Here is a 24,256-nt window from a genome sequence, read left to right as displayed (position 1 = left end):
TATGTGGCAAGTTTGTGAATGAATTTGAATTTAGTGCTCAGGAGGATTTTTGAATTGATGAAGTGGTTTAATTTAAAGCACATCCCCACTGATGTGCAATGCTTGCACTGTTGCCTGAACAACATGGCTGCGAACAGAGTTAAAGTGCTGTGAAATGCTTTCTCAAATTGTTCTTTTTTGCATTTCTGTGTTAGTGTCTTTTCCCACCCTTCCAGCCACAATTTTTTTTTTTTTTGTCAAAGTTGCAACTTGTAACATTAGTTTATCATTCAAGGTCTTTTTTCCTCTCCCTTCTGAGAAATTTGTCCTGTAGCAAGTGAAAGCTGCATGTAAAACAATCATACACTAACAACCAATAAACACCACATATGCCTAACATTAGTGCAAAACGCATTGGCCTCCTCATCCATCCACAGCTCTTCTTATTGGACACTCATGGTGACTGTTAATTAACATGAGAATGAATTCATTTACGGCACGATAACTGATTAGGGTGTCTGCTTCACAGTTCTGAGGAAGGAAGTTCAAATCCTGGCCTTGCCGGTGTGGAATTTGCATGTCTCCCCCTGCCTGTGTGGGTTTTCTCCTGGCACTTCAGTTTCCTCCCACATCCCCAAAACATGCTTTGATTGGAGACTAATTCGCCCTTAAGTGTGATAGTGCGCGCAAATGGTTGTTTGTTTCTCCGTGCGTTTCTGTGTGCCTTACAATTGCCTGGCGACCGGTTCAGGGTGTACCCCGCCTCCTGCCCGGAGTTAGCTGGGATAGGCTCCAGCACTCCCATGACCCTTGTGAGGAGTAGCAGTTCACATAATGGATGGGTGCCAAATGGACTATAAAAAAATAACCTCCAATCTAGCGTTTTCCCCTTTTGGGACAGGGGATGTGTTGGAGTCATATCACACACCCTCCCCCCATACCCTCTACCCGGAATTGGTGCCCTCTGCAATTGCATAATGTATTCATTCATTCATTTTCCAAGCCGCTTATCCTCACAAGAGTCGCTGGAAGTGCTGGAGCAAATCCAAGCTGTCATCAGGCAGGAGGTGGCGTAGACCTTGAACTGGTTGCCAGCCAATTGTAGGGCACATGGAGACAGACAGCAGTTGCACTCACAATCACACCTCGGGGCAATTTAGAGTCTACAATGAAGGCATCTTTTTGGGAGAAAAACGGAGTGCCAGGAGAAAACCCACGCAGGCAGCCCCGAGATTTGAACCCGGGTCCTCAGAACCGTGAGGCCAGCGCTCTAACCAGTTGTTTCACCGTGCCGCCTTGTACAGTTCACATATACCAAATACAGCCACTGTGCCGAACCAACCACCTGTTTCTTCATGTTCGTTTAGTAATCATTTTTTCAAATGCATTTGGTCATTTCAAGAAAATAAAAATGTCTGTGAGACACTCCAAATAGTTGAGAGCAAGAAGGAAATGGCCTTCATTTATGATGGTCTTTAGATCTGCAAACCTGTGGGGGAAAAAACAGTATTGATTATATTGGACTTCAATTTAGGGAGTTGGGGCTTCAATTTTAAAAACCGATTGCTAGTGCTAATGCTATGACCTACTTTTTCTCAGTTTTTTTCATTACATACATTAAATAGACATGTCACAGATAAGAGTTTGCATCTTATAGTGCCACAATAAGTAATTCCGTATTCTAATGATAAATAATAATCTGAATAATCAAGCATAAGGATAAAATACATCTTCGCTTGGTTTATTATTGCTTTAATAATTGCTAATTGTGAAAATACAAGCGGGAAGGAGACATTTCAGTAAATAGTGAATGACCAATAGCTTTCCATCCATCCATCCATACATTTTCCAAGCCGTTTATCCACACAAGGGTCGCGGGAGTCCAGGAGCCTATCCCAGCTAACACTAGGCGAAAGGCGGACTACTGTACACTCTTTTAGATAATTAACAGTGTTTTTCTCATTTTTAACTTCGATAGATTGCGTGGGTTCCTCAGCCTCCTGTAATTGAACAGTAATTACAGGACGCCTTTGTCTGTTTTAGTGCATGTGAAACGGTATCAATTCACCCTGGGACTCTTTCACTGGGCATAGGTCTACTCACTTTTTGCAGCAAATAACTCATGAATATGTGAATTGCTTCTGCATTCCCTTACTCACATTCTCGTCCTATAGACTTTTATAATTAATTTAGTCAATCCCATCACACTTCAATTGTACAGCCTGGTTCATGACCCTTGTCGTACATATTTCTCCTGTACTTGTCCTGTTCTGTCTTGTCCTCTCCTTCCCTCACAGGGTGTAGCGCTACAGCACCATGCACCACCCCCTATTTCATGTTTCATATATAATAATTTACTTATCTAATTCTGTTTATTAGTGCTTTGTCATTTGTCTTCATTTCGCTGTCCCCTCAAAAGCTTTGTTCTGTTCGACTGATTGTCTCTGATTCGCAATAAACTTCTGTTATAATACGAAGAAACCACGGCGGAAGCTTTAAAATGTCCAGTTAATTTCCTCAGGAGGCAGTTTATCTGAAGCGCACTTGTGACTCAATTTTTTCCGAAGAACAAAACGTTAAAAAAATCAACCAAGTGACAGCTCATAAAAATAAAAAAAAAATGTTGGGCATCTCTGAATTCTGAAGTCAAGATACCACTGCATGTTGCATGTGATAATGGTTACATGTTTTCTGAGTGATGGTGTCGGTTTTGGTGCTGAGTATGTTAAGGTTTGGTGGTGTGTACTGTCCATGCAACCCATGAGATAAGATGATTTTTTTTTTCCACCCTCTAAAATGCTTTTAATCCACACTCTGGGCAAGCAGCCATGAAAACACTTTGTGATGAAGGAGAGGTTCGTTGATTGGATGGGTGGTTTGGGCCCGTGCAGCAACCCCCTCATGGCTGGTTTTGGGGTGCCTTAGTGGAGCATAGTGGACCACACCGGGTCCCTCGGAAGGGGTAGTGTCCTGTCCACCTGGCCGCTCTTTGAGTGGGCTTCTGGCCATGACCCTGCCTCTCAGGTGGGTGGGGTGGGGTCCTCAGCTCTCACTGTGGAGGTGCAGCAATCACAGTTCACTTTTGAAGATTATTGTACATGCAAGACGGTGTGAATTCACCTGCATGTGTCCGGAGACACTCACTAATTGTGTTAAATAACTCATATCAATTTCAATCTCATGGACATCCCCTAACATTTCTAAAGATGTTTGGAATTTATACAGACGCCCCAACCACACTTCAGTTGTACAGCCAAATCCAAAACACAATGTCCTGCATGCCTCCCCTCCTGTCCCTTGTCCTGTCCCATCCTATCCTAAACTATCCTGTCCTTCCTTCAGCGAGTGTAGCACTACACACATATACAACACTTGAATCTAATCTGTCATTGTACTCAGCATAGAACGATTTACTTTACTCAGCTTTATTAGAGCTAATTTGCTGACTTTTATTGTCTTTTCTTCCTATATCCTTGTTCATCTTGGCTCTTTGTTTTTTTTGTGTTTGTCACTCCCCTTTAAAACTTTCTTCTAACTTATATTTTCACTAAAAATCAATCAGAATCCAAAGAACCACAGTAAAACTGTTCCACCATAAAAGGGGTACAGATCCTTCATTCTGTTGAACCAAACAGCAAAAAGGGAGAACACCCCCCCAAAAACAAAACATTTAAACAAAATAAAAACACTATTTTCAAGACCCCTACGGATCTCAACAACGACAACGATAGACACACAAGAATCAGTTCTGAATGTACAGAGCATCAGCTCCCCTGAGCCTTCAAACTAGAAAACTTGTTAAAAAAAAATGTATTCCTAGGATTTCAATTCCTTTAGTTTGTCACAACTGATTTTTTTTTTTAAACGACATAAACTTTAGTCATCCAATTCCAGAGAGCCTGCCCTGACCTTTAATTTATCTTAACATCACTTCACTCTGCATTGAGTCCAAGCGCTCAATTTAAGTTCAGCAGCAGGATAACTCAAGTGATAGATCCACAAAATGGTGTATGGACAGAGATGCAAGATGTCAACAGGCCCTTGACTGAAGCCTGGCGCCAAGCAGGAACATTTATGACACACTGACCGGCCAAATTCATCTGGCACCTGCCAGCTCATTTTCTTAACACCACGCCCGCGCGATACCTGCTCTTCTGGCAGCGCTTCATTGACGCAAAAAGTGTCGTGATATAGTGAGGCGCTGGTTAGTTGGCCTGGCCTGCGTGATAAATGTTCCCTACGTCTCCGAATGAGTCCTGCGGCCAAGACTGCGAAGCTCATCTCTTGCTATAATGCACTTTGGGAAAGAATCAATTTACTTAGCCCCACTGCCCATACCAACACAATCTTATGATGCTATTTAAGGAATTAATTAATATAAAAGAAAAATCCTTGCAAGAGCCAAAAAATGTGATTCAGTTCTGTCATAATCATCAAGCAGATAGATTACTTCCCCTCTCTGCCTGATTTGCTGGTGCCACGGTGATATAGAGTGCCTACAACGTCATATTTCCGTCAATGCAATATCATCCAAGTGAAATGCTTGACTATAGTGACGACACAAAAAGTGACATGGTATTGATTCAATACGCAAGTGGCTTAGTGGCTCCGCCTCCCTGCCTTACAAAAGGATACTTATATAGAAGGGATGGACACAAGGAGGAGAATCACAAGATTGCGGAGTTCGGACATCGCTGCATCTGGGTCCATACATTGAGTGTCATGGATAGGGTCAGAGTCTTCAACTACATCTTGGGACTCCTGGGATTGTTACTAGTGCAGGGTGTGATAGATGTGCAAGGGAGGAACTTATTCAACACAGGTATATGAATTCTTTTTCAGTATCCAGGGGTTGAAATGCGACAGGTAAGACGATGTTGGCCTCACTTCCTTTTCCATGTTGTATTGTTTGTCCGTCCAGGTAACCATGTTTTGAACCCAAAAGACGACATTGATTTCCAGAGCAAAATTCTGTCACTGCTTCTGCACAAAAGCTTAGTTCCTGTCGAAAAGAATGAGACGCCAGGTGAGACATTTGGAAATACAGAAATTAAATTGGAAATTGGTATGTGATTCGGATGTTGTTTTCTTCTGTTGACAGGTCTTGAACTGATCGACAAATTAGCTGATTTAGAAGAGGTGAATTATATACGAACGTATATTAACTTAATCCGAGATAGACAAGACATCATTTCAATTTGGACAGTTTTACAGGTCTAATACTCATCTCTTCTTTAAGTTGCAGGCACTGAAGGATGAGCTGGAATTGGAGAAGGAAATCGCAGTTAATTTAGTAGACAAACCCATAACAAGGAAGAGAGGGGAACGTAGGTCACCCTTATGATACAATCCCTGCATTTATTTGTACACATACCTCTGGATTTAATTTTACGGTTGTCCTGTACAAGATCAGAAATTCTTCTTGTTCTTCTTTTTTTTTGTCTGCAGCTTGTTTCTGGAAGTACTGTGTGTGACATGGAACTCTGGAGGATGAGGACCACTCTGAAATCTTGCTGCAAAGTCCAACCTAGCCTTAAGAACCCTTCAACAGCACCACTAATGTGGTGAACACGATTACTTTAAGCAATACAGACCATGGTTAATCAGCGTCACAGAGAAATTGTCGCTCCGTGGTGCTCTCCTCAAGCGACTGCCGTTGTAAGACTATAACGTGTACATCATATGCTACTCACCAAAAATACTTCACCAAGACAAACTCACCAGGACTCTTATTTGCCTCCCGCTTTTGTGTGTCTTTATGGTGCCCTCTTGTGGCAGAATGGAGCATAACAATTTTGTAACTTGCCACCAAGCACTACGTCTGTCTCCTTTAAAAAAATAATAAATAATAATGTGAATGTGAAGTTTTATTTGTATGATTTAATAGATCCTTGGTACACACACACACACACACACACACACACACACACATATATATATATATATATATATATATATATATATATATATATATATATATATATATTCAAGTGCAGTGAAGTTTAAGAGTAGTTTGACACAACTGAGTTACTGGACTTAGTCGCAATAATGGGGTCCTGAATCTCATCAAAACGGGCTGAATGTGACTGAATGTATAGGAGGCCCCTTAGCTCAGTGGTTCGAGCACTGTTTTGGTAAACCAGGGGTTGTGGGTTCGTATCCCACTGGGGCCTCCACACCCTGAGAAGAGTTGCGTCAGGAAGGACATCCAGCGTAAAAAAAAAAAAAAAAAAAAAAAATTGTGCTACGCTGTGGCGACCCTGAAAGGGACAAGCTGAAAGGAAAACTGCAACAACAGTATATCAGTTATGTTTAACAAGTAACTTTGTTGGCCAACATAATCAGAGTTGAAACACTTTAAAAAACATGTTACAGGTAATGACATTACCTTTAAGCAAAGCAGTTACAGGTAATGACATTTAGTTGTATATATTTCATAATTCAAGTCGAAATAGCTACCTCAACACAAGATGGAAAACTGTGGGATTTCTTCTGGCAAAGCACTGAAGAAGAAAACCCCCGCAGGCACGGGGAGAACATGTAAACTCCACCATGCCTCCCCAGATTGTTAAAATGATCAGTATAAAGATTTAGTGCTGAAAAATGTATGATTTTTTTTTCTTAGAAGCATTTTCTTAGTATAATGTGCTACAAACATATCGGGTGGAGGAAAGAGGTGACATTTCAGCAATCATGAAATATTTACAATACTGAGTTCCATATAGCAGGTTAGAAACATACTATATATACAGTATGTAGTCATTTTGTTGTGGAGTTGTAATAAATTGTTTGGCTACAGGCTATGTATTTCATTTAGGATGCATTTGTCTTTGGTAAACACTCTTGTGTAGGAAATAATGCTATAAAAACAAGGTAAGCTTAAAGGTAAACATATTGTAGACTCTTTTATCATGTGGCCAAAGATACAAGTCCTAAAGTAAAATAAAATAAAACATAACACAGTGCGACTCCAGTCGTTGTTACTGGCATTAGCAGCCCAATAGATAGTAGCATTACTTTTTTCTGTACCACCGACATACATAACTATGTCAACTCACATAACTGCCTGCCCTGCACTGTTACATTATGATGGATCATAAAACATCCGTCTATATAAGGATAAGGAAATGATCTGGCATTGCTGTGTGCCATTCTTAACTGGTTATCAGTGAAAACACATTGCGAGGGTTTCTACTTTTGATGAGTTTTGGACACTCATAACGGCGGCTGTCCAGCTCCAAGATCAGTCCAGAGCTTTGCAATCTAACCATAAAACATCGAATGATGGGTTCTCATTTAACAGGTCAGTAGAATATTTAATAATTGCAGTGATGTACAGTAATGAACAATTGAAATAAATTATGCATTCCATTAGACTTTTCAATTGTTTTTCTGCTCAAATATTATTATATATTGAGAATATATATTATATATATATATATTATAAATGTTATTACATTTATATCAGGGGTGTCAAACTAATTTTTGTCGCAGGCCCCATTGTAGTTACGGTTTCCCTCAGAGGGCCGTGAAAATAAAAAAAGTATTTAATCGCCTCTTCATATTACACAAAATGTATGAGCTAGTTTTGCAATCAGAAAATGAGGGTAATGGGTTTTCAACTATTCATGTTTGGTTGCCAAAAAAAAATGTACGCAATATCTCAATGTTATCATTCATGGTATATGATAATTTTACAATTTTTTATACAAATTTACACACGGATCATGGAAGTTGACACGCAAGATTTGCCTTTGAAAGGCCCAAAAAAAATCATGTGGCGGGCCGGATACGGCCCCCGGGTCTTCAGTTTGACACCTGTGGTTTATACGACTACTTATTACCTTAGCTAATGTTGACAATTATACTGAAAACCCACATCCAATGTATTGATAACTGGTTTAACATGATTTTGTGCAGTGAAGGTGCGGATGCTCGTCTTTTATATGCTGACCTTCTTCACCTGCAACGCAGCCTGCCCCAGCGTTTGCACGTGCTTCATCAAAGGCAACGTCATTTGCAACAATAGCGCCATCACCGATATGCCGAAACAACTGCCATTGCACACGTACACACTGAAGCTATCCAGCACAAGCATGCACGTCATCAATGAGGGAAGCCTGGAGAATAAGACATTTCTGACACGTTTTAGTCTCATTATTAGCCACCTCCACGATGTCCATCCCCGGGCTTTCCACGCCGCACCGCAGCTGAAGTCCATCCAGCTGTCATTCAATGATCTCTCCTCACTTCCTGAAAGAGTTTTTAGGCCACTTATTACTTTGGAGCAGCTCCATTTAAATAGGAACCAACTGGAGAGCATTCCTGCCCGCATGTTTGAAGGACTTGTTGCATTGCAGGATCTAGACTTGAGTTACAACAAATTATCCAGTGTTGCTTCAGGAGTTTTCACTGGACTGACGAACCTTGTGATATTGAACATTGGCAGTAACTACTTCAAAACGCTTCCACCAGCTAGCTTTCGCTCATTGATCAAACTTAACTTGCTCAACCTTCATAAAAACCAATTAGAGAGGTTAGAACCTGGGATCTTTGACGGACTAGTCAACCTTGAGTATCTACTTATCTACAACAACAAGATAGCCACTATTCCCCCCAAGGTGTTCTGGCCACTGAGGAAGTTGAAGAATCTCACCTTGTCTTCAAACCGACTTCAATTTGTACCTGAGAGGAGTTTCTATAACATGCCCAAGCTGATGAAGCTAACCCTTTACAAGAACCCACTCTTAGAACTCCCAGATGAACTGATGGGACACATGCCTGAGATGCCAGGATTTTACTTGCACGACACAAACCTCATCACATTGCCTGGAAATCTGTTTGCCAACATGTCAAGGCTGCAGGTCCTCAAACTGCATTTTAATGACAGGCTACGTGAGTTGCCGCCGGATCTGTTCTGCTGTCTTCCTGAACTGAAAATCCTCTCGCTGAAATCCAACAACCTCCAGCAGCTGCATCCACAGCTCTTTTCCAGGCTAACTAAATTGAACATGTTACTCCTCAATAACAATAGCCTCAAGAACCTACCTCAAAACATATTTGAGGACCTTGGACAACTTGCACATCTGGATTTGACAGAAAACCATCTCAAGAACCTTCCAAAAGATATTTTCAAGTCCAATACTCTTTTAACGGTTGTTTTGCGTTCCAACCCGTGGGACTGCACCTGCGGCATCAAAGGTTTTGCAATGTGGATAAGAAAAAACAAGCATGCCGTTCTTGATCATGAAAATGTGACATGTCACAGTCCAAAGCACCGAATATTCCGCACCCTTCATTCTCTAAATGATAAGGAGTTGAACACTTGCCACATTACCGTTACTCCGTGTTGCACTCAGACACAGGAACACACTACGACGTCGTCATCCACGACAAAACCTCCAGCTCTGGAAGAGGCTGTCTTACACCAACCTCGACCCAGTCTCAGACCAGATGAGACTTCCTCCACTTACGACATTTCAGCACCCTTTTACGATGTGCTGGTAATCGAACAGGGAATCGAATTCGTCCACCACAACTATCACAATGCTTGGGTGTATGTGTGGTTTTTGCCCTCCAATTCAGCCTTCACAGGCATCCTCATGTTTTCCCACATTCTTCTTGTGGCAACAGACATGATACTCGTTCTTTGTACCATGTATGGCATGTATCTTCTTAGCAAGCGGGTGGAGGAGATAAAGGCACAATTTTGAAGGATGACATGTTGTCAAGTGTTGTGCATAAGAAATGGCGTCACAGGATTTATTAATTCTATGTGCTTTATTGACTTTTTAAAATGCTGTAGCTTCAAACAAACACTGCAGTGATAAACGTGCACATTTCCTTGTGTTTGCAAAGCCTCACATTTTTATGCAATAGAACTTTTTCACATAGCTGAAAAAGGATCGAGCTTTCCGAAACCTTTTGTAATGTAAAGTAAACTCATTGTTACCTGGGATGTTTAACTATTTCATTTTGAATCTCGTGTTTTTACTACTGAATAACACCAGATGAATTTTTGAGAGGAGATACACTGTTCTTTCCAATAAAAACATTTTTCTGTCTGTTAACTTTAACGTTGCCTGAAATGATTGTGTACCAAATTGTCCTTTAGGTAAGTATAGTATAGTACATTAGGTATGTTTTGCTTCAACTCCTATGAGTTACTTTATGTTTGTGTATATAATAGTTACAGATATTAAAAAAAAATGTTGTTTACAATAATTTTCCAAGGCACTTGCGGTTGTGATATCATAAACTATTAAACTTCCTCTTCGAACAAGAAGGGCAGAGAATAGATATTTCCCAGTAGACACTCAGACACACACACCCAAAGCAAGCAGGACGTTCAAAGGCCATTTCTTTTTGACAAATTGGGCCGACAAAAACGGCTATGCTTTCCCATGAGATTGTCCCCAAGGCGACAGTCATCACAAAACTGTACTCATATAATAATTTTCCAGTACAGTATTTGTCACTTGGGGTGGTCTTTGAAGTTTTCAAACGGATTTCAACAATTACATCACCTCCAGATGCCACAAATTCCATAACTTGAAAACAAAGTGCAAACAATAGGAGGATGAATTTGTGAGCTTTTCCCAAGTTCATTGCCATGACAACAGGTGATTAGGACTTTCCAGTAGGCTGGCTTTACACAACAGGAGATATAAACCAGCTCCCACAGCACACGCACACACGCGTACACACACACAGAAATACACAATAGGGGAAATGTTGCAGTCGAAAACAAGTGGAAAGACAAAAAAGCACTGACTCATGGGGATGAAAATATTCACAAGTAGTTGTAAGCCCCGTGAGGATCACTGCTACACATTGAACTGCAGTTTTTTCCACAACTGAAACTTTAACTTTGAAATAAACATTTAAATATAACATTTTTGACAACAATTCTTCATGAATACCACTGGTAACTATTTTAATCACTTCTTCCATGTTTATTTCCCCAAAACATTAGGAGTGGAAATTGAAAGACTATACAAACACATGTACTCTACGTGTGTGTATGCAATGCTTCTACAAAGAAGTATTATGGCCACACTGAACACTGCCAAACAATCAGGAAAATGAAAAACCCTATTTCCGTCATAAGATATTATTTCAATGGAAACAGTTATGTTGATGAGATGATGTCCCACAACATTGTGTTTTTCCATGTCATATCAAGACATTTTCTAAAACTAAACTTGGAACTTTCATTCTTTTCTTGCTATCATATTTTCAGTGCGGCCTTAATACTCTTTTGTAGTGGTATTGAATATCAAAGCAACAGGATTACAGGACGCAAGGTAACACCACAGTATATACAGACTGTAGGAATATTTTCCCTTTCCGTCGTTAGTGGCTACGAAGTATTTGTACATTATTGTGGCCCCACCCTCACTATCTGGACTTTGTGGTACAGAAGGGGTCTGTTTCAGTTCAAACCCGCTGCCCAGCCTCTTGTGTTCATTCACTGCGGACTTGAAGTTTTATCTTTCATATTGCAACTAAATGCCGAAATCTCAGGGAGAAAAACATTTTTTTTAAGGATGTTATAAAAGAACTGATTAACTGAGTCTCAGTTAGCCACATGACATATACAATGGGCATTTCCTTGCATTGAAATTCAAAGCATTATTATGTGGACCAAGCGTCCATAGAGAGATTCACTGCATGAGATAACAATACATGCATGCAACGTCTGAAAAAAGAAAAAAATTACAACACTTCCTCTTCGCCTAACCTCAATTTCGAATACAACATCTGTTTCCTAGAAGAAAAGTGAACACGCAGAGTTGTTGCAAGCAACTAATTGCAAACACATGGATACTCCAAGAACTGAAAAGCCCAATATGTGCATTTAAAGCAGTTCAAACAGCAGAGAGGGTGGGGCTGCCCCCTCTTTAGCCAATCGCCCTCATATAACAAATGTGTGGCAGAAACACAGAGGACTGAAAGTGGGATGGTGATGATGACGAGGGTCACAAGCTCCACACATTTGATGAGTGGACACCCCCCACCCCAAAAAAAAAAAATGAAGCATGAAAGGATCCGTGCATGATGAAGACCAGGAAAATGTGATAGTGTGCGGGTAAAATTTTCAGCACACAATTTCCTAATCTTCAGAGGAAGGCAGGCTGCTCATTCGAGATAATACCAACTCCCTGTGTGTGTTCAATCATCAGCTAGCATTCAAGGTAAGCAATGCAGAATTGCTGTGTGTCCTTCAGTGTGTTTTTAGTAGATTTGTTGCAATATACTTGGCAGTAAGACAGCGATGATTTGATTCTTTCATTTTAGAAAGTAACTGATCTGAAAGGATGACATACCAACTCTAAATATAAGATGATCAATAGGTTTGGTTCTCTGTGACATACATGCTTAGATACATATATGCTTACATATATCCACACACACACACACACACACACACCACACACACACACACACACACAACACACACACACACACACACACTAATATGGGGGTTTAAAAGTGCATACCAAAGTTCTCTGTATGTAAATCATATGAGGACCAAAAATAAATAAATAAATCATAGCGATTCATGATGAAGTAGAAATGTTTAAACCACTTTACGGACACGCTTCTATTATGGAGGGTCACACCCAAGCAGCAGAGTCGTAATGCATACCAAAGCGTAACTTTTTTGTGCAACTGGCATGGTGATAAAAAAAATAGATTAAAAAAAAACAGATGAAAATATAGATATAAAACATAACTTTTTTTTATGTCACGTACAACCAGGCTTCTGCTCAAAAGAAAACAAGGAAACTACTATAGAAGTAAAAATGTGCTACCAGGATTTCAATTAATAGTGCCACAGAAACTTTTATGGTGTAAAATTCACATTGTTATTTCATAGTGATCACATTTTCAATAGCTGGATTTCAGTTTAACTTTTTAATGTTAACAAATTTGCCATATAAAAAATTAAATCTTCTTAATTCAAACGCAATATTGTCAGTCTCCTGAGATTCAACTGGCTACAATTCACTGTCTGAAATTCATCGTCTAAATTCAGTGTTCTGTGTTAAAGGAAGACTCTCCCCAAAATTCATATGTACAATAAACCCTCCAAATGTGAAGTAATATTATTATTACATATATTTTGGACATTCATTAAAAATAAAAATTCAAAATAAAGAACATATTTGAAATCCAAGCAAAATCTGGATATGTGCCAATCCCTGACTCCGCCCCTGTCATCTCTGGTGCTTAGCATTACAGGCCACTCGTTCTAGCTAAGGCAAGAGGCTGACTTGTTCTGCACCAAAACTGAGAAAACGCACCCAAATTTCTCCTTCTTTAACTTCCCATGGGGTTAACCTAACAGGATACGGTCACGATCCTGCCGCTCCAGCTCGGGCTTTGCGGGTGCCCGCGTGCTCGCGCTAATTGGGAGGCACACACCTGCACCTCATACGGTCTGATTATCCCATGTATATACAGGACCCCGATGACGACTGTTGCTCGGCCAGATTGTTGAGGTTCATGTCCCGTTTCAGCACTCTTGTATCCCTGATCGTCAACCCGTGTGTACCGACCTTCGCCCGTTCTCCGACCAACCTTGTAAGCCTGACTCCTTTTATACTTCTGCCTGCCTTGATCATTCTTCTGTGTACCGACTCCTGCCTGCCCGCTCACCTGGTCTCTTCGCCCGACGTCCCAACTACCGCTGCTGCACTTGACTGCCTGCTTGATCCCCGACCTTCTAATAATAAACGTTTTTCCCCCTACCTTGCATTTGGGTCCTACCTTCGTTCCGATGGGTCGTGACAGAACGATCTGGCCCAAAACAGGACCCAGCAGGAAAGACCCGGCGTCGCCGGGACCAACGCAAGGTAGACCGACTGCCGGAGGACCAAGCCTGTCCGATCCGGGCAGGCTCCACGGCGTCCCCCGCTTCCGTGTCATATGCTCCGCCGGCGAGCTACGAATACGTCCCGACCATGACCCGTCCGGCACTGCATATTCTTCTAGACTCTGACTTTTCGGACTATGAGTAGGACCTTGATTTGTATGACCGGCTGCCTGAGTAAGACTCTGATTATTTCGATTACGAATCTCTTCGCCCGATCTTCAATCCCGGCCAGTTTGTTTCACCTCCCCGCGTTTTCAGCACCCGAGCGTCTTTGCCCGGTAGGTCCGAGTACACCAACCTGTTTTTTGTGGGAACCCGCTTGGCCATCTACCCGGGACCTCTGTGTGGCGGCCAGAGGAGACGCCCCGGCCGGGCGCTCCCTTGTGACACCGTGCTCCCACTCCTCGCCGGCAACGGTGAAACTGGCAGACTGCAGCTGGTGGCGAAACTTCCAGCCCAGAGGGAGGAGGAGCCGCCAAATCACGAGGTGTTCTGCCGCGAAATGCAGGCGGAGATAGAGCGGCAGAGCGCCAAATCGGCGGCTCTCACGGCCCAGGTTCAGCAAGGATTGAAGAACCAGCCGAGCTACGCTGACGTCGCAACTACTACTGACTCGCTGCTGACGCAGATTCACGCTGCGGTGGGAACGGAAACGCCACTTTGCCAAGCGCACGTTACAGTTTCGACGGACTCGTTACTGACTTTTGCTCATGCGGCAGTGGCAACTGATCCACTACCAAGCCAAGTGCACGCTGCAGTGGGAACTCATCCGCCACCTCGACACGCACGCATTGCGGTTTCAACGGACTCGTTTCTGACTCATGCTCACGCGGCAGTTGGAACTGACCCGCTCCCGAGTCACGCCCACGTGGCAATTTCGACTGACTCTCTGCCTACTCTTGTTCACGTCGCCATGGAAACGGACCCGCCACCGCGCCACGCCAACATTGCTGTATCAACTAATGCACTGAAAGCACACGTGACAGTGGGAACGGATACGGCTCCTCACCATTCCCACGTAGCTGTGGGAACGGATCCGCCTCCTCGCCATTCCCACATCGAAGTTTTGGCTGTTCCGAGCAAAGCTCAGGTGGCAGTGAAGACCGATCCACCGCCGCCTCACGTTGCTGTCCAGGAGGTGGCGACGTCTCTGCAGCCGTTTCTCGTCCGTGCCCAGGAGTACCGGTGGTGACCGGCCCGGAGCCGCTCCACACTCCTCCTTCGTCAGCGACCGGTCCGCGGTCGCCCCCCGTTCCTGCTCCAACGGCGACGGGCACGCCCATACGTTCCCGTCCAGGAGGTGGCGATGGTGCTGCCACCTTCTCACGTTGCTGTCCAAAAGGAGGTGGTGATGCCACTGCCGCTGCCTTCTCACGTTCCCGTCCAGGAGGAGGTGGCGATGGTTGCGCTGCCGCCGCCTTCTCACATTCCCGTCCAGGAGGAGGTGGCGATGGCGATGCCGCCGCCTTCTCACGTTCCCGTCCAGGAGGAGGTGGTGATGGTGATGCCGTCTCACGTTCCTGTGCAGGAGGACCGGCGGCGACCGGTTCGCGGCCGCCTTGTAACGTCCCTGTCTCAACAACGACAGGAGCTGGGGAGTTCTGTTGAGCCACCCCGGAGCTGGAGAGAGTTTGGGATGACTGTGATGGTGATGGTGGCGGTCATGGCTCTGGTCCTTCTCTCCGTCATCCTCTTCGCTCCTGATGACCAATCCACGGCTGCCTCCTGACCAAGTCTGGGTGGCGACCAATCCCTGGTCGTCTCGCAACCACGGAGTGGGAGGTTCTCGTCCGGAGCAGTTGCCTGCCTTGGTCTGGAACCTGCTTCGCCGTTTGGTTCCTCACCAAGGTCGTCCACCCGAATCGCCCCGTGGAAGTGTGACCCAGATCGTCCTGACCTGTCCACCCGGACGCCTCGCGTTTGGTGGCCTGGATGGCCTTCTCAACACTGAATTCAGACTGAATTGTAGCTGGTTGAATCTCACGAGACTGAAAATACAGCATTTGAATTTTGAAGGTTGAATTTTTGTTACACGGAAAATTTATTAACATTGAAAAGTTCATCTGAAATACAGCTGTTGGAAATGTGAGCACTTTGAAATAACAATGTGAATTTTACAACATGAAATTTTCTGTGGCATTTTTAATTCAAATCCTGGTGACACACATTTCCTTTTACACATTACTTGGATAATGCACCAATCAGTGGAAATTTACCATTTAATTTCCTGGGGAGGTAGCTCCAACAAAAAAAAAAGTTCTCACGGGACAGAAATAGCACAGCGAATGAATGTAGTCATGAGAAAAAAAATCCCAGCCATGAATAATACTCTACATTTATTGGCTGGGGCTGGGAATCACACTCTATAATTCCGCTTTTGATATTGGCAAATCTAGATTGTACCATGTGAGACATCAATATCTTGTCCAACCACAAATATTTTTCAACCAAATGTGAGAACCATAACATGAATTTATGTGTTAAAATTTGTTATGGTGAACAATACAATTGGACACCTTCTGTCCCCAGATCATACAGCAGTGTCCCAGACTTAATGATTTGTAAGTCTGTCATTTTTAGGCATAATAACATTAACCCTATCCAACCAATTCTAATGATAATGGGCAATTTTCAGAACAACTCCAAAACCCACTGACCCAAGAAAAAATAAATTCATTACCAAAATATGGCCGAATCAAGTCAAATCATCAGTGGATTTAAATATGAGTCAAGGTCCGATTTATCAATACAAAAATAAGGTTAAATAGATTCAAACCTACATAGAGGAAAATTCTATCATAGATTTTGTATAAACGTGTGATTTCATTTCAAAAAGTAAAGCTTGGTTTTATCATACAAATGTCCAGACAAGGCCCCTCTGAAAGTTACTTCTGGTTGATCCACTCTTCTATCCATTTCATTCATGTTTGGCTAAGACCACCCACTTTCATCTGATTGGTTGACCCACTTGAGAGAGCACATGTTCGGTTGACAACGCTGGCTATGGACCGGAGAAGTAGGTGGAGCCCTTCGCTGGTGATGGAGATAAGCTTGATAAATAGGAGTTTAGGCCTCTTGGCAGAAAAACGTCAAGAACTCAGGAATGTGTGGATTAATTGAATTCATCAGGCACCACAGAGACAACATTACATTTCAAATACTAGAATAAGTTGGTTTGTCAAAATATGTCCTCTTAAAGGGGAAATCCAGTGGTTGGCATTATGATAAAGAAGTTATTACTATGTTTGTTATCATGATAAAAGAATATCATTACTACTATAGTTGCTGTTAGGATTGTTTTATCATGCGTTTGTTTCTGTTAGTCTTAGTCTGAATTGTTCTCTTTGTGAGCTGCGTGCGTGTCTTGAAGTGTGACCCAGTGACACATGGGAGGCAATGTCCCCCTGCCGACCTCAAAGCTGATGGCCCTGAACACTGGGAAGCGATGTCTCCATCCTGGCCTCAGCATGTTTCCTTTCTGATCTTAAGCAGATACTCCTCAACACTGGGAGGAGATAACGCCCTTCTACCGCAGGAGGATACCCCCAAATGCCATAAACATGTCTTTAAACATTGCCATGCTTTTTCTCTTGTGGGTTTATCAGGACTCTCTTGCGGCCTTGAGGAAACTTGTACCTTAGTGTTTGTGTGCTGTTGGTGTAGCCATCTGTGTCAGCATTTTCACTGTGTAACCATTGAACCCTTTGACCTGAGAATGCAATAAAAAAGAGCAGACAGGGACTACCACTTTGGCAGTCTGAGGTAGCGCACTCTCACAGTGTGTCCTCCGTCTGTCCCGTGCACGAAAAGACAATCTTGGTTGGTTTGCGTTCACTCTCTACAGTCGTCAGGCTTGTCTTAGTTGTTTTTCTAGGAACATCGCTGACACATTAACAATGTATCCAATCGGTCATGTAATATGTACTCTATCTTGACAATGTGATGTTAAATCCACTCTTATGTAATAGTGTTTTGAGAAGACACAATTTCGAATTTTCAGGGGCGCTGCCATTTTCACAAGTCACATGACCTACATGGGCGTATGCGACGTTACGTGTCGTTCCAAAAGCTCGATTACATGGGACACCATTATGCACAGCGGTCATTTCTCGGATTTATCCTCATCTGATGAAGAAATAGCAGTATCGGTTGATCGGGAAGACAGAGAAATAGTTCCATACACAGCCATGAGCAGCACGCCCGTGAGTGGCTCGGCTGCTCGGTTGATCAGGAAGACGGAGGAAAACTTCCATACAGATTTGAACCTGTGGCTCTAAATAATGCCGCTGAGCGGAAGAGCCATGAGCTGAGCTCCACCGAGTGGCGCAGCCATGAGCTCCCTCCCTCGCAAGTGAGCTCCCCCGCTCGGCTGTAAATAATGTTGAATATTCGCATGGTTCTTCGGGCGGAATGATGGGGAGTCTGATGAGCTCACTCCACCGAGTGGCGGAGCCAGGAGCTCGCTCGGCCAGGGAGCGAGCTCGCGCCTCCGTCGCTCTGTGTGGAAGTATTCCTCCGTCTTCCCAATCAACCGATACTGCTATTTCTTCATCAGATGAGAAAAAATCCGAGAAATCAGCGCTGGGCATAATGGTGTCCCATGTAATCGAGTGTTTGGAATGGCACGTAACATACGTCACAAACGTCACATACGCCCACGCAGGTCATGTGTCTCGCGAAATGGCAGCGCCCGTGAAAATTCGTAATTGTCGATAAAAATTTTCTCAAAACACTATTAAATGAGAGAGGATTTAACATCACATTGTCAAGATAGAGTACAAATTACTTGACCTATTGGATACATTGTTAATGCAGACCACTGCATTTCCCCTTTAAATGTGAAAATATGTATTGTGTGTTATACAATAGTGGATAGGTTCATTGGAATAAAAAAAATACAGATAATCCAACATTTGTGTCTTTTTCTAGGGACAAAATGGAGCATCCAATGATCTTCCGTATGCTCCTATTTCTCTGCTCTTTCAAAGTTGCTGTATGGGCGTGTCCGAATGGATGCCAATGTAAGGAAAACGCAATGCTATGCATCGGTCTTGCAAATGTTCCTCCTCTGACGTCGTCTACAATTGAAATCTACCTCTCCAAGTGCAACATCTATTCTTTGAAAGCAGATGACTTTACTTCTCTAACTAACGCATTAATAATTTCAATTGATGACACCGCTTTGAGGGAGATTCAACCTGGCACATTTGATTCCTCCATGAACCTAACGGCATTAAGAGTTACTGGAACAAAATTGCAAGATATACCAGAGGACTTGTTTCGGAATCTTCACAAGCTTGAGACTCTGAATCTAAACCAAAACAAGCTTATGGCCCTCCGTCAAAAATTGTTCTCCCCACTCAAAGTTCTTACGGTCCTCGATCTCACTCAGAACCAATTGATCTCGATACCCATGGAAACTTTCCATCCTCTTACTGAGTTACAGCACCTGTTGCTTGCAAGAAATTATATCAGTCAGTTATCAAGTGGTACATTCAAAGGGCTTTCGAAGCTGAAATACCTTCGACTAAATAAAAATGTGCTACAGGAAATACCCAGTGGAAGCTTTGATGACCTTGGAAACCTGGAGGAATTATCCCTACAGGAAAATCATATCACTCATTTGCAACATGACCTGTTCTCAAAGATGCCAAAACTCACAAAGCTGTTCCTCTCCAAAAACCAACTGAGGACTCTGCCTCAAGGACTCTTCTTGCACCTTCCCATGCTTGCCCAGATCTCCTTGTATAAAAACCAGCTGGAAAGCATTGATCCAGGGGTGTTTGGTCCTATGGCCCTGGAGGCGTTGTGGCTGTATGACAACAAACTGAGTCGTATAGACGATGACGCCTTTAAAAATCTGACTCAGTTGCGTCTCCTGGTGCTCAGCCGCAACCGGATTAGCTATGTATCTACAGGAGCCTTTCGAGGGTTGGAACAGCTAGGCGAAGTATCTCTTCACACCAATCTGTTAAAAACATTGCAAGCTGGGACATTCAAAGGTCTTCCGAGCCTAGTAAACATTTCTTTGGAGCATAATTTCATCAATCGTTTGCCCGTTGGCTTTCTGCAAGGCCTCAGTCACCTGGGACAGATCGACCTGAGAAATAACACACTTGCAAACTTGCCGCAGCAAGATCTAGATGCTATTTCTGTGGCAGACGAAATACTTCTTCAGCAGAACCTCTGGAGGTGTGACAAGGATATTCTGCCTCTTCGCAACTGGCTCAGAAAGCACCCATCCAAGGCCAACCAAACCCTAGTGGTGTGTGACACTCCCCAGAGTCTGAGCGGGGAGATGATTGCCCGGCTAACGGAAGAGGACTTGGGGCTGCAGAGTTCCACACGGCAAACACCGCTGACTTCAACGGAGAGGAGAAACAAGCCAAACACCCCCCCAGGGAAAAGAAGCACTTCTTCACCTGCTGTTGGCACATCTTCCTCAGAGTATGAAGTCACAAGCAGTGGGAAGGGCGAGGAGGGTCACGCTACTAACCGTACTTCCATCATCATCATCGTCATTGCAGTTATTGCCACAGTCATCTTAACTGCCACCATCATTAGCTGTTTGTACTGGAGGATGAAAAAAAGAGGACGGGGACATATAGCCCACACGAGCAGAAACTCTGTGCTGTAAACAAGACTGCTCAACATAAGATGGATTTACACGGCAGGTTAAAGTGCACTTTAAAAGTTAAAGTCCACTATTTTCCCCCAAAAACATTTCCATGTACTCTACATTCGAGTGACTATGTTCAATATTGCTGCATTTACATTTAGTCACGATACGCGCATGCACACGGATTAAAAAATACAGGAGTTGCTTGGTGTATGTTTGGAGTTCTCCTTCCTACGGCAAAAACGTAACCTGAATTTGAAGACTCAAATGATTAATTAACACAAACGCAGACGTGAAGTCATAAAAACAGCACATGTATGAAAATCAATTAGCATAGATAGAAAATATTGGCAAATGACAAAATGTGCCTTTTTGCGGCACATACTGTAACTTTGTACTCTTTTGCTGATACACCACCTAGTTAATTGCACGCATTCATAACCTCAAAACTTCATACATATATTATATTGTGAACCAAGAACCACCTGTACACAACAATTAACATCAGCGACATAAAAATGATTTACATTTATATAGAAAATACACGAAAATATTAAATGCATCATACCTTTTAGTTGCTTCTGCTGTTTTATTTGGTTGTTTGTTTAAGGTGAGTGTGTTGTTTGAATGCACACTGATGTGTATCTATCTTCAGTCAATTGATGCATCATCAATGATATCAGCCTGACATTGACTGCAAAGAATCAAAATCTCCAGTTACATTCTGTAGAATGACTGGAACCATGCAGTGTTTCTGATGTTCTTCAAGCAACTTGAAACACCCAAGAGAAATGGACGATGATTACTGTAGTTAACGGGGAAGATTCGGATCCCAGATTTGATCAAATTAATTTCAGTGTCTAGCAAGGGCACGTCTTCTTTGTAGTAGTTACAGTGCAAGTCTAAGTGACCAATTCCAATTTTAATGGCGATTTTTGCTGTATTTGCATGTATGTTTCAAATTACACATATAGCGTCAGATATGGCTGTGTTGACACAAACTGAACAGAAGTAATTCAGAGATCCACAATTACTTAAGTCAGCAACTTCCAAGCGGACAAACATACCAACCTTTTAGTTGGCCAGAACTGACTCTTTCTCAATTGGTTAATTCTTCAAGATAACCCTCACATTACTCTACTGACAGTCATTGGCGGCTATTTTACTTATTTAATGATGGACATCGGCCACATCTCTCGTGCAGCATATTTAGACCATAAGTGGGATAGTATAGGATAACATAAGGGAGGAATCTGGTGTATGCGCAACCTACATTTGGCCGACTGATTTAGATCAATGGCAAAGGGGGCCGTGACAAAGCAGCTGTGGATTTCAAATGGTTGCAATTTATTGCTTTGCCGCCAACTGTCCTCACACAGGCACCAAAAAATACAATATTTGATTTTTAGGCTGGGCAAGATGGTGGTGCAGCTGTAAAGTGTTGGCCTCACAGTTCTGAGATCCCGGGTTCAATCCCAGCCCTCCCTGTGCGGAGTTTGCATGTTCTCCCCGTGCCTGCGTGGGTTTTCTCTGGACACTCCGGTTTCCTTCCACATTCCAAAAACATGCAACATTAATTGGACACTCTAAATTGTCCATAGGTGTGATTGTGAGTGCGCCTGTTTGTCTCAATGTGCCCTGCAATTGGCTGGCAACCAGTTCAGGGTGGAGCTCGCCTCCTGCTCGTTGACTGCTGGGATAGGCTCCAGCACTCCCTGCAACCCTTGTGAGAATAAGCAGCTAAAAAAATGGATGGATGAATGGATGGGTGCAAAGACACCAACGATCCTGAAAACAACATTTTACCGCGTTTGACTTTAACCAATCATGTGATCAATCCGTAGTCATCTGAAATGTGCCACCTGAGAGAAAAAAAAAAAAAAAAAAAAAAAAAACTGAACTGGTGAGTGCATCAAATCTATTCTGAAAACACACACGCAAACACACGTTAAAAAGTGGCTTTAACTCACAGTACTACAGTATCCATAAACACTAAATCATTTTAAGAGTCCTAACAGTTTCGAAACATCAACATCATAAACATTGAAATGTATTTTGTGCGTTTTTTCCCCCACACAAACTGACCTATGAAGAGTTAAATTGAAGTTTGTGCTTTCTCGACGCTTTAACACGACACCTGGCTCACTTTGATAAACTTTTCCGATACTGACATCTGCTGGTGATACTTTATAACTACATCAATACCCAAGTGGGATACTCACGCATTATATACACTCAAGACATATTTAAACTCATCTAAAAAAAATACTTTTGGTTTCATTAGCTGTCAAAGCTCATTCATCATATTTTTAAGAAGTAAATCTTTCAATTTTTGAGGGAATGTTATGCAATGAAAGTATGTAAGCCACCACAAGCGTGTATAGCCCATTTTTCGGTGTTCTGAATCACCCTGAAAGGAATAAAAGTAACGAAAACATTTGAGAGTTCTTTACATTTTTTTTACTGTGTGTCCTCTTTATTTAACAAGCCACCCACGTGTTTTTAAAAAGACATGACTTAGTTGCAACGTAATATTTTAACAACAAATGTGCAAGTCACCCATCCTTTTAAGTATGGCTGACTTGTAGGGTGGTGCAAGCTTCATGTAAGAGTGCAATAGTAATACAAAGAATAATCTATTTCAAATTATGATGAAAATTTGATCAAATTATCAATTTACAGATACTTAAGACAGGCGTGCTCAATGCGTCGATCGCGATCGACCGGTCGATTACCAGGTAGTCTTGGGCGTGCCAAAAAAAAAGGAAAGAAAAAAAACGTCAGCCAGTGTTCCCTCTAAACAGCACACTTGCGCAAGGGACCTTTCCAACCTGTCAATCACCCGTACAATAATAGCCAATCAGATAGCCGCATTGTCTTAACCCCTGGTTTGACACACCCCTCTTGTCCTCATGTCCCACAAGCAATGCTGATTGGTGGTCGCGTGCGCTTGGAAAAGTTAATGCTACGAAGAAAATGGTCCCAAGATGCGCTTGAGGAACGTGCAATTCTGATGAAAGATATCCAGCTATGGTACAAGGGGCCTGGTTGATTCATTTTCCAAAGCCTAAAACACAGTTGACGAAGTGTCTACAATGGATTAAGGCTCACGGAAGAGCTCGCGTACAACTAAATGTGAACAATATCAACAAACACAAGGCTGTATGTTCGAAGGTAAGTCAGGGAGAAGTATCTTCTCGGAGTTTGATTTCATTATTATCAGTGCTTTATACCTTGCAGGAGAACAACTTTCACTTTGTTGGTGTATCACTGACCTACTGAATGAAGTGTTTAATGTATTATGCCACAGAGGGTTAGTGATACGTAAATGTGCGATGTCATGCAAGAGAAAAGTCTATGTGCCTATTTGTATCACATCGGACTTTTAAGACAGAGCACTGGGTTCGATTACGAGCCAAGTGAAATGACTACACCCACTCACTTAAAAAGACTACAATGATATCCTTCGTGATCTTTCCAAGTAAAAAGTACTCACCCTGCTTTACATGCGCAGTACGATTCCACTATTTTATCCTGTTGGATTTCAATATGAAGTTTGTGAGGCGTCAAACGTTTTTGCATCGATTGCCATTGTTTCGCTGTAATTCTGACTTTAGTTCACAACACAGTCTGGGCGACGTAGAGCAAAGAGGTAGGTCCCGAGAGGCTGGCTGCTTGAAAAGTAGATCTTGGGATAAAAAAGTCTGGGCACCCCAGTTTGGTTATCCCTGATTGGTCTTTTGGGTGACGGTATGGGGGATGGGTGGGGGGTATTT

General features: G+C 42.6%; 2 protein-coding genes and 1 long non-coding RNA gene across 4 annotated transcripts; 2 read left to right on the top strand and 1 right to left on the bottom strand.

The window, feature by feature from the left end:
- Positions 1–1,715: 1,715 nt before the first annotated feature.
- LOC133504152 (uncharacterized) lies at positions 1,716–5,000 on the bottom strand. Its single transcript, XR_009795913.1, has 2 exons — positions 4,867–5,000; positions 1,716–4,752 (listed from the first exon to the last, which is right to left on the bottom strand). It is a non-coding gene; the product is annotated as an uncharacterized LOC133504152 (long non-coding RNA).
- A 2,147-nt stretch (positions 5,001–7,147) lies between these two features.
- LOC133503470 (platelet glycoprotein V) lies at positions 7,148–10,137 on the top strand. Its single transcript, XM_061825146.1, has 2 exons — positions 7,148–7,282; positions 7,900–10,137. Exons 1-2 carry the CDS (start codon positions 7,261–7,263, stop codon positions 9,690–9,692), a joined length of 1,815 nt encoding a protein of 604 aa, XP_061681130.1. The 5' UTR covers positions 7,148–7,260; the 3' UTR covers positions 9,693–10,137.
- A 1,786-nt stretch (positions 10,138–11,923) lies between these two features.
- lrrc15 (leucine rich repeat containing 15) lies at positions 11,924–22,917 on the top strand. Of its 2 annotated transcripts, XM_061826379.1 has the most exons (3): positions 11,924–12,176; positions 13,450–13,569; positions 18,791–22,917. In XM_061826379.1, the coding sequence occupies exon 3, from the start codon at positions 18,798–18,800 to the stop codon at positions 20,496–20,498; it is 1,701 nt and encodes a 566-aa protein (XP_061682363.1). In that variant the 5' UTR covers positions 11,924–12,176; positions 13,450–13,569; positions 18,791–18,797; the 3' UTR covers positions 20,499–22,917. The 2 variants fall into 2 exon arrangements, with proteins under 2 accessions (XP_061682363.1, XP_061682362.1); XM_061826378.1 differs by lacking the exon at positions 13,450–13,569.
- Positions 22,918–24,256: the final 1,339 nt, after the last annotated feature.

This window comes from Syngnathoides biaculeatus, chromosome 7 (genome assembly GCF_019802595.1).
Source record: "Syngnathoides biaculeatus isolate LvHL_M chromosome 7, ASM1980259v1, whole genome shotgun sequence".
NCBI lineage: Eukaryota > Metazoa > Chordata > Actinopteri > Syngnathiformes > Syngnathidae > Syngnathoides > Syngnathoides biaculeatus.
Note: the sequence above shows the minus strand (reverse complement) of the source record. Positions and strands in the feature narration are given on the sequence as shown.

What these genes read in the sequence shown, in the direction of transcription:
- LOC133503470 (XM_061825146.1), top strand. Translation starts at nt 7,261, where the DNA reads ATGATGGGTTCTCATTTAACAG. An exon ending in GATGGGTTCTCATTTAACAG is followed by an intron (nt 7,283 to 7,899) that starts GTCAGTAGAATA and finishes GATTTTGTGCAG; the next exon opens with TGAAGGTGCGGATGCTCGTC.
- lrrc15 (XM_061826378.1), top strand. Translation starts at nt 18,798, where the DNA reads ATGGAGCATCCAATGATCTTCCGTATGCTCCTATTTCTCTGCTCTTTC.